At 38.3% G+C, this 10487-nt stretch overlaps 2 protein-coding genes across 4 annotated transcripts; one reads left to right on the top strand and one right to left on the bottom strand.

The window, feature by feature from the left end:
• Positions 1 to 396: 396 nt before the first annotated feature.
• LOC100816054 (auxin response factor 19) lies at positions 397 to 8273 on the top strand. 2 transcript variants are annotated; one of them, XM_003551015.5, is made up of 14 exons: positions 397 to 1109; positions 1264 to 1772; positions 2605 to 2717; positions 2811 to 2906; positions 3013 to 3069; positions 3204 to 3359; positions 3458 to 3542; positions 3858 to 3948; positions 4037 to 4201; positions 4286 to 4481; positions 4639 to 4777; positions 5211 to 7105; positions 7235 to 7425; positions 7517 to 8273. In XM_003551015.5, exons 2-14 carry the CDS (start codon positions 1730 to 1732, stop codon positions 7698 to 7700), a joined length of 3411 nt encoding a protein of 1136 aa, XP_003551063.1. In that variant the 5' UTR covers positions 397 to 1109; positions 1264 to 1729; the 3' UTR covers positions 7701 to 8273. The 2 variants fall into 2 exon arrangements, with proteins under 2 accessions (XP_003551063.1, XP_040867274.1); XM_041011340.1 differs by having other exon boundaries at positions 397 to 1772.
• Positions 8274 to 8916: 643 nt separating this feature from the next.
• On the bottom strand, positions 8917 to 10478 carry LOC100817115 (20 kDa chaperonin, chloroplastic). Of its 2 annotated transcripts, none has more exons than XM_041011342.1 (4): positions 10254 to 10478; positions 9953 to 10108; positions 9466 to 9543; positions 8917 to 9253 (listed from the first exon to the last, which is right to left on the bottom strand). In XM_041011342.1, the coding sequence occupies exons 1-4, from the start codon at positions 10437 to 10439 to the stop codon at positions 9080 to 9082; spliced, it is 594 nt and encodes a 197-aa protein (XP_040867276.1). In that variant the 5' UTR covers positions 10440 to 10478; the 3' UTR covers positions 8917 to 9079. The 2 variants fall into 2 exon arrangements, with proteins under 2 accessions (XP_040867276.1, XP_040867275.1); XM_041011341.1 differs by having other exon boundaries at positions 9953 to 10120; positions 10254 to 10470.
• Positions 10479 to 10487: the final 9 nt, after the last annotated feature.

The raw sequence follows: 10487 nt of genomic DNA on the forward strand, positions 1-10487 counted from the left end.
GTTAGTCAAAATCCCAGAGAGAGGGAAGCTAATATGATTACTATAAACAAAATTTTGAAGCCTTTGGGCCTAGAGAATCATCATATATCATATTTCATAAATTGCTTTTATATTCTCGTGGGTCCAATCATCCACGAAAAATCTCAAAAAGAGGCGATACAACAATATTAAAAAATTCCATAATATAGCGAAAAAATTTAGGACCCAAATAATCTACACACAGTTCAACGATCACAAATGGAGAGCCACGTCACCGTCCATAATTTAAAAATTAAAACCTTAATAATCTATATAAGTTCCTGTACCAGATCTCTTTACATTTTTTCACAGAAAAAAGGTTAATTCTTCTTGAATCCTAAATTGTAAATAATCCTCCTCCCCACATGGGCGCCAACCTTTTTCTGGGTTCAGTCGCTTTACACAATTCACCCTCCCACCATAAAAAATAATAATGATAATAATTTTGACACAAACATTTATCCTCTCAACAATTTACTAGAGCCATGATAGCAAAAAAGAAAAGGCACCACAAAACGCGAAGTTTCGGTGGAATCTGAACTCTGAAGTGAATATGGCCACAAAGTTTTGTAATCACGAGGAATAATAATTTTACCAATTTCAAAGACTAAAATCACAACAATTTCACAGTTTCAGCAAATAAAATGATTGTTTTACTCCATTTGTGTCTTGTCGAACAATATTAGGATATGTTCCTGGGTTTACCACTTTTTAATAAACAGCAGTGTGTAATGTAAAAATTGAGCAACTTTAATATGTGTGTTTTGTGTTTATTGCATATAGTAGGCTTAGTAGTTTAACCATGTCTGTCTGTGATTGACTGCTTTGGTCTATATTTGATGTCGGCTTGTTCAGTTCACATTCACATACACAGAAATAAAGCTGTCTTGCTTTTGTTCTGCCTCTGTTTTCTCGTCTCTCTCTCTCTCTCTCTCTCTTTCCACTTTCATCTCTGCTGCATCACCTGTTGTGCCACCTCAATCCCCAGAAACAACAGTGCATACCCATTTCATGCTTTTCCATTTTCGTCACTTCTTCTCTCTGTTCTTTTGTCCACGCTCATGAATTATGAATATGGTCGCTGGTCGAAGGTGGTTCTTTACGTCATACTTGGATATTTATTATCTTGGACTTGTGCTTCATCACTTTCTTTCTTTCGTCTCAAAGTTGCCTTTTTTCTTGTTTTTGTTTTTCTTTCTGTTGTGGTTTGGTGGCGTTATTGAAAGGGTTCTTTCTGCTGCACAGATTTTGGCCTCTTGGACATCATCAGCTTCACTCGTTTTCCATTCTTTGCTGATGCGGATGGTTTCATTTCTGCTCAAAGTGCTGTTGGTTTTGGCGTTTTGATTTGTGCAACCACAAGGATTCCATTGCTGGGGGTTTAGTCCTATTTGTTTGAGATTTGGCACTGACATGCGTGGCTTGAATCCTCGAATGTTAAGTTGTTGAATTTGGAGTACTTGGGCTGTGTGGATTTTGGAGTAAGAAAAGTTGCATTTGTGGGAAAAGGGTCACTTTTTTTGTTGTTGATCCTACTCTTCCATATTAGTGGACAATTTTTTGTTCGTTTTCCGGGGCAGTGCTGGACAAATTGAAGTTTGAATTGTATTGTTATGAAAATCCTGTGGAACACGGGCAAATCTTGATGCTAGAAAAGGCCATGTGGTGAATTTGTTTTGGAGTTGGGGTCATTGTTTTTTTATAGGTCATAATGAAGGCTCCATCCAACGGTTACTTGCCTAATTCTGGCGAAGGTGGGTTTTTTTTCCTCAAAGTTTACTGCCTCATCATTCCTGTCTCTGTCTCTCTTGTTCTCTGCTTGTGTTTTCTATTTCATCAACCATCAAACATAACCTGGCCAGTGACTCCGAGGATGATTGTTTTCAAGGAAAATGCTGCTTTTGTGTTGTTAAATTAATCAAATATCGTTTTAGATGGAATAAATATGAGCATTTGACTGTTTGTGTCCAAAATGGTTTTCTTAGATATGCAATAATTGACATTTTTCTCCTGAAAAATGATGAAGAGAGAATTGCTTTCCATCTCGCTGTGTAGTTGATGTTCTTTTACTTAAACTTCTGGAGTTGTTTGTTCACTTAGTTTGATTTCTGAAGTTTCATTGCAAGAAGGGAAATGATGAATATGTTTGCGTGATAGTCTTCAGAGGGAATATGATTCCTATATAATAAAAAATTTAAAAAAAGGAAATGGTTTTGACCTGAAGTTAATTACCTTCCAAGTATATTCTTTATGGGTAATGGGTCTACTGATATCAATACAAGAGGAATATGCAAGATCTGTTCCTTTGCCTTTTTCACTAAAAATGCCTTTTGGCAATTGGAAATATGTGATTAAGCTACTGCCCTCCTGAGAAAATGTCGATCATTTAAGAATTTAGTTTTCTGTAGTATATAACATCCTTTTGAAATTCTGCATCTCTTCATCAATAGCATGCTTGAAGAAAACAGTTAGAGATGTAATATAAAATCATCCATGTTTTTATCGAACAACTTAAAAGCATTTAAAGAAAAACTTAGTTATATATTTTTGTTAAAAGGGGTAACATTATGTTTGTTCTGTTAACAGGGGAAAGGAAGACTATGAATTCAGAGTTATGGCATGCTTGTGCTGGACCTTTGGTTTCTTTGCCTCCTGTTGGAAGTCTTGTGGTTTACTTCCCCCAAGGACACAGTGAACAAGTATTTTTCAAATGCCATGATTCTATTAAAAATAAGTGTGACTGCATGATCTTTCTGTAGATGTAAATTCCTTTTGATTATTATAACTTTCAGGTTGCAGCTTCCATGCAAAAGGAGGCTGACTTCATACCAAGTTACCCTAACCTTCCATCCAAGTTGATTTGCATGCTTCACAATGTTGCGTTGCATGTACGTGCGCTTCCCACATGTGACATTCCTGATCTGCATTTGATACAATTTTAATTGCTCTATGATTTGATACAATGGTATAATATTGTTATGTATTTTGGAGCAGGCTGATCCTGAGACTGACGAGGTGTATGCACAGATGACCCTTCAACCTGTAAACAAAGTATGTTAGCTGTTCAATCTGTGAATTTGTTTATTGCATGTGGGATTTGTTTCCCACCTTTTGTTTAAGCCTTAAGATCCTCTCAAGCAAATGATGCGTAATACATCAAAGTTTGTTTGATTTGGCTCTTACAGTATGAGAAAGAAGCAATACTGGCATCAGACATCGGTCTCAAACAAAACCGTCAACCCACTGAGTTCTTTTGCAAAACTCTTACAGCTAGTGACACTAGCACTCATGGTGGATTTTCTGTGCCGCGTAGAGCAGCTGAGAAAATATTACCACCTTTGGTACGAGCATAACATTTTCACTTTTTTTTATTCTTTGTAGCTAGAGATAGAATCACAAGAAGTTTGCATGCTTACCATAAGGGTGTTTATTTTGATAGGATTATTCAATGCAACCTCCAGCTCAGGAGCTTGTAGCCAAGGATTTGCACGACAATACATGGGCATTTAGACATATTTATCGGGGTATTGCCCATTTAACATATTCTTTATTCATTGCCATCTTTCATTAATATATTGTCCTTAGTATGGTATATGTCACCGCTGAAATCTAGTGCTTTCTAAACTAAACCACTAAGGCATATATTGTCTCCTTAGTGGTTCAAGTGCAACCTCATTTTGGTTAAACTAAAACAGATCAATTTTTTTCAAAAAATAAAAACTTACTTTAAGAATAATATTATGCGTGGTTTTGACCAAGTTGTGAACATAGAAGCTGTGTAATTGATTTTTACAGAGTTTGAATGCTAATTGCTAAACTTGGTTGCACATCGACTACAGGACAACCAAAGAGGCATCTATTGACTACTGGATGGAGTGTATTTGTCAGCACTAAAAGACTGTTTGCCGGAGATTCTGTTCTTTTTATCAGGTAAGATACCTTTATATTTTGCATGTGGAAATTTGTGGAATATTTTGACCCCTTGTTGCTGAGCAAAGTTGTTTTTGATTATTTCTAGAGATGAAAAACAGCATCTTCTTTTAGGTATAAGACGTGCTAATAGACAGCAACCAGCACTCTCTTCGTCGGTGATATCCAGTGACAGCATGCATATTGGCATTCTTGCTGCTGCTGCTCATGCTGCTGCAAATAATAGCCCATTCACTATATTTTACAATCCAAGGTACATTTGGCATACAGCATATATGTATTACCATGACCTGGCATGGCATGACATCCATTGAACAATGCTCTTTTAATTTGACAGGGCTAGCCCCTCTGAATTTGTTGTTCCGTTAGCCAAGTATAACAAAGCCATGTACACTCAAGTTTCTCTTGGAATGAGATTTAGAATGATGTTTGAAACTGAGGAGTCTGGAGTGCGTGGGTATATGGGGACAATCACTGGTATCAGTGACTTGGATCCTGTCCGTTGGAAAAGCTCACAGTGGCGCAATATTCAGGTATTATTAAAACGTTAACTTTTTATGAAGAAATAGATGCGTTATTTGGATAACTTGGTATGATTGTAGAAAAGTTTATGACTAATTAATATATGCACTGACAGTGTAAAGGTTTTTTTACACTATCATTCATTTACATCTCTTGAACTATTGATAGGTTGGATGGGATGAATCAACAGCTGGTGAACGCCCCAGAAGAGTTTCAATCTGGGAAATTGAACCAGTGGTGACTCCTTTCTACATTTGTCCACCTCCATTTTTCAGGCCAAAGTTCCCCCGGCAACCAGGAATGCCAGGTAGCAAGACTTCACCCCTAGCTAGTTCAGCTTTCATCTTGAAGATTTCCTCGTCTTCCATTGATTTATGTGTTCACTCATTACCTTAACTGATACTATCTTTAATTATTTTCTTATTGTAAGCAATTCAAATATCTATCTCCACTTCAAATCGAGTATCATTTTAATGGGCATATCTTGTAAAAAAAATATAAAAAAAATTCTGGCAATAGATGTGTTAGTTAATAGCTGCCAATTATCTTTATAATTTCACTGTCCTTAGAGCCAGCCTCACATTACAAAAAATCAAATTGCTTCTGTGTTGAATATACAGCCTCGTTTTTAATATCATTTTTGAATGGTACAACTTATAAACCCTGCATGCATTTTATTCTTATTCCCATCCTTGTGCATGGTAAGTGGTGACAGATGATCCTTGCAATTGATTTTGCAGATGATGAGTCAGATATGGAAAATGCTTTCAAGAGAGCTGTGCCTTGGCTTGGAGATGACTTTGGCATGAAGGATGCCTCAAGTTCAATCTTTCCTGGTTTCAGTTTAATGCAGTGGATGAGCATGCAGCAGAATAACCAGCTCTCTGCTGCTCAATCAGGATGTTTCCCATCCATGCTTTCATCTAATACCCTTCAGGGTAACCTTAGCACTGATGACCCTTCCAAGTTATTGAGCTTTCAAGCTCCTGTCCTCTCTACCCCAAGTCTTCAATTAAACAAACCTAATCTACCAAATCAAATCAACCAGTTGCAACAGTCCCCAGTGTCATGGCCTCAGCAGCAACAGTTGCAGCAGCAGCAGCAGCAGCAGCAACAACAACAACAACAGCAACAACAGCAGCAACAACAACAACAGCAACAACAGCAGCAGCTGCAGTCATTGTTGCAAATACCAATGAACCAGCTCCAGCAGCAGAGGCAACAGCAGCTGCCTGAACCACAAAATCTGCCATTGTTGCAGCAACTGCCTCAGCATCTAGGACAGCAACCTCAGAAACAACAACAGTCAAGTCAACATGCTACTATTATGAATAATGGGGTAGTTGCCTCTAACCAAATTACAAATCAGTTTGCACAACAACCAATGGCATATGGTCAGCTTCAGCAACAACAGTTACTTTCAGGAGGTATCCAACCCCAGCAAGGTATCCAGTCAGCCACTAAGAATACATTCCCATTGACATCCTTACCACAAGACTCACAATTTCAGCAACAGATAGACCAGCAAGCTAGCCTCTTACAGAGACAGCAGCAGCAACAACAGACACAATTGCAACAATCTCCACTGCAGTTGTTGCAGCAAAACCTGCCACAGAGAGCACTACAACAACCGCCAGCCACTCAAATGTTACAGCAAAATCCCTCAGAGCAACAACTCCACCTACAATTGCTACAGAAATTGCAGCAGCAGCAGCAACAACAACTTCTTTCCACGTCCACCCCACTTTTGCAGTCTCAGCTTCTACAACAACAAAATACTCACCAACAAAACCAGCAATCACTGCAGCCCCTGCTGCCTATATCTCAGCATCAGCCTCAACAACTTGGCAATAATGCATTCTCAACAGAGAAGCTTCTCAACAGCAACAACTTCTCTTCATCTCTTACGCAATCGCAACAGCTTTCAATGAACCAGCCCCAGAATACACAGAAATCACATACCATCACTAGAGCCCCCTCTACACTAACTGATGGAGATGCCCCATCATGCTCAACCTCTCCATCTACTAACAACTGCCAGGTGTCTCCTCCGAACCTCCTGAAAAGAAATCAGCAAATACCAGCCACATTAGGGGGGGGTTTGATAGTTGAGCCCACTAGTAATCTGATACAGGAGCTTCACAGTAAGCCTGACACACAGATCAAACAGGAGTTGCTCAATGTAAAAGGACCTGACCAGTTGAAGTATAAAGGGACAATTACTGATCCGCTGGAAGCTTCTTCTTCCGGAACATCTTACTGTCTTGATCCTGGTAATGTCCAGCAGAACTTGCCACTTTCCAACTTCTGCATGGAAAGGGATGTCCAATCACACCCAAGAAACAGTTTGCCATTTGACTCTAATCTGGATGGTCTAACCCCTGATACTATGCTTCTAAGGGGGTATGACTCCCAAAAAGATCTTCAAAATTTGTTGTCTAACTATGCTAGTGCTCCAAGGGACATTGAAACTGAGCTGTCAACCGCTGATATCAGCTCACAGTCGTTTGGAGTGCCAAACATGCCTTTCAAGCCAGGTTGCTCAAGTGATGTTGGCATCAATGATACTGGGGTTTTAAATAATAATAATGGTTTGCGGACCAACCAAACTCCACGAATGCGAACATATACCAAGGTTTGTCATTCTTTGACAACTGCAAATAAATCTATTTGGTATATTTACTGGTTGCATTGTGTGTGTGCGCCTCGAAGTTCAATGTATTATATGGTGTATTAAAATCCAAACGATGTACAAATTTTGTAGGTTCAAAAGCGTGGCTCTGTTGGAAGATGTATTGATGTTACCCGTTACAAGGGATATGACGAACTCCGGCATGATTTGGCTAGAATGTTTGGGATTGAAGGGCAGCTAGAAGATCCTCTAAGGACTGATTGGAAATTAGTATACGTGGATCATGAAAATGACATTCTTCTTGTTGGTGATGACCCTTGGGAGTAAGTAGCTAAGTCCTAAATAATTTGTAAGCCTTCTATTTCTGCAATTGTGGTTTGTTTTAATTGACAACCAACTTATGATTCCTTGCAGTGAATTTGTCAGCTGTGTCCAGAGCATAAAGATATTGTCATCTGCAGAAGTGCAGCAAATGAGCTTGGATGGGGATTTAGGTGGTAATGTTCCAATCCCCAATCAAGCTTGCAGTGGGACAGACAGTGGCAATGCATGGAGGGGACAGTATGAAGATAACTCAGCTGCCTCCTTTAATAGGTAAAGGAAGGATGTCAAATGCTGACACTTAAGAGAGATCAACTTGTGCATTTCAATTGGTGGAGAACCAACTTAACCTAATAAAACTTTTGGTTGGTGATTCTCAAATGAAAAGTACACATGCATTTCAAATGATGCAGTTTATTGGGGTATTGTAGAAGAGGTGGACTCACATAACTGCATCCTAGTTTTCTTCACCACATCACTTTTGATGGTGTCTAGTTTAGATCCTCAAATATAGCAAGAGCAGTTTCCGTTACTACTGATGCCACAGATCCTATACCTTTGGAATCAACTTTTCTTGTGGTTGTTGGATTAGGATTTCTTTTTCATTTTTTGCAAGGTACAGCAGAATAGGGCAGCTAGTGTATAATATGATCTCTTGTAAATCTTGTTATGGTTAAAGTTGTATACGGAAGTTTGGTGTCCAAGTAATGGCTCAGAGCCTCAGACAATGAAGAATGCATGCCAATTCTAGCTCTTGTATAGTGCCTACGATGTTACGACGTTTACACGGTGGCCATTTTGGAAAAGTTTAGTTCATTATGGATGGAAGAAAACAAAGTTTCTTTTTAAACTCTTCAATTTTGGAATTTGTGTGCTTAAATTACAATTAGCTAGCTTTTTGCCTATCCAATAGTTTCTAGATGCCTTCAAGTTCCGCCCGTACATTTCAACGGGAAATGTTTTACCTTATTGTATCTAGTCTATACAGAATATTTACACCTATACTTCAACTATATTATATATTCCTGTTTTAATTATTTTAAAAATGACATTTTAAAACTTAATTTTCACAGTTGATTTATGATGCAGATATATCTATTTGAGAATATGTAGTGACAAAGAACAGCCCAAATTAATATCCAACCAAAGAATGCCTTAACTGGATCTTACATTTATTAAAAATAACAATAAATTTTATACTAAAGTTTGCGATGAAGTTATTTTGATATTGGCTTTTGATTGGTTGCTCATACTGTAACAGACATACCAACAGAATAAATGTTCATTTTTTAGTTGAAGCACCAAATGCAAAATGCCTTAATAGAACGATGCCTTCTCAAGCTTACGGTCCATGACCTCATACATTTGCTCTTAAAGGGAAGATCCCACTTTTTTTCTTCTTAAAAGCTTTCTAATTTTATGCAATGCAAATAGGCTAAATGGAAGTATCCACATACAAGAGAGGGAAGTTGAAAGGGCGTAGAAACTAAACATATTTCAAGCGTTTCAATTTAATGCAAAATTGTCTAAGGAACAGAGTTGCAATCAGCTACAATTTCAAGCTGTCGTCACAACATAAGTATCCATTTCCCTCGACATTAACTCAAATTTTGGTTACAGAACAAAAAAATATTTGTTACTAAATACTGATTCTGACTAGGACAGGATAGCCATGACATCTGAGGCCCTCAAGGCAATGTAGTCAGAACCATCTTTGCCCTTGAAGTCATTCCCTGCATATCTGGAGTACAGAACTGTATTCCCAGGCATGACGGACAATGGCTTTCTGTTACCTTCCTCATCCAGAGGCCCCGGACCAACTGCTATCACCTGTAACATCAAGAGTAGTGCAAAAATATTATGGACAAATCTCAGAAAATAAACGAGCAAGGTTTATTAGAAAACATTTTTCTTGCAAGGTGTTGTTACTCCATAGCACAGGCACCCATCTCGGACAAGGAAATACAAAACTGACAAGTATTTTTTGTAGTAACTACACTATCTTTTCAACACAAGAAGTCAAGAACAATATGAAAGCATACTGTTCCAATAGATGGTTTCTCCTTGGTTGCCTCTGTGAGCAACAAACCTCCAGCAGTTTTTTCCTCAGCTTCTGCAACCTGGAGTAAATATTTGAACAAATCAGTAGACACCATCATTAATTCATTGTCACAGCCATGTAAAATAAGCAGAAATTATAGTCAGTATATGCTACAGCTTTAAAGCAAACAAGAACAAGTTACAAAAAGGGCAGAACAACAATACATCTTGAGTATTAAATGATCAAGGGGGGAAACTGGAAGAGTTTATGGGGAACTTATTTAAGCTTACGAAAATATCTTATGACTCTCATAAGCTCTTTTTGGCTTATTCCAATACGCTTTTTGGTGTAGCTTATCAAATAAGCTCGTTTTCACCTTATTCTAACAAATTTATGGTTAAAAAACTCTTCTGTGATTGACAAACTATCCAATGCAATTCTCCTAACATCCAGCATCAAAATAAACAAAGCTCTAAAGAGTAACACACCTTTATCAAGACTCTATCGTTCAAGGGTTTAAGATCCTTGACCTCATCAGTTTCAAGGATACCAACAATGTCATCGTCCTTCAGAATAAGATGTTTTGAACCATTGAACTCTACCTCAGTCCCTGCATACTTTGAATGCACAACTTGTGCACCTGTCTGTACAAACAACTGCATCACATAAGTTCACAATTAAGAGGAAAACACAAACGCCCCCTCCCCCCAATCTCCTGCCCCAAAATCTAGAAAAATAAAAACGAGAATAGATTGAAGCATCAATGATTTGCCAACATAGTAACATCACCTTCACACTAACATCCACTTTGCACTTCCCAACCGACTTCCCTTCTCCAACAGCAACCACTTCACCCCCTTGAGGCTTGCCTTGAGCATTTGCTGGCAGTAAAATCCCACCTGCAGTCTTCTCCTCTGCATCCTTAATTTTCACCAGTACTCTATCACCCAGAGGCTTAACAGTGGTGTGCTGCATTGTGAAATACAATCAGAAAAACATGTAACATTGAACAAGAAAAAACCT

This window comes from Glycine max, chromosome 17 (assembly GCF_000004515.6).
Source record: "Glycine max cultivar Williams 82 chromosome 17, Glycine_max_v4.0, whole genome shotgun sequence".
In the NCBI taxonomy this organism is placed as follows: Eukaryota; Viridiplantae; Streptophyta; class Magnoliopsida; order Fabales; family Fabaceae; genus Glycine; species Glycine max.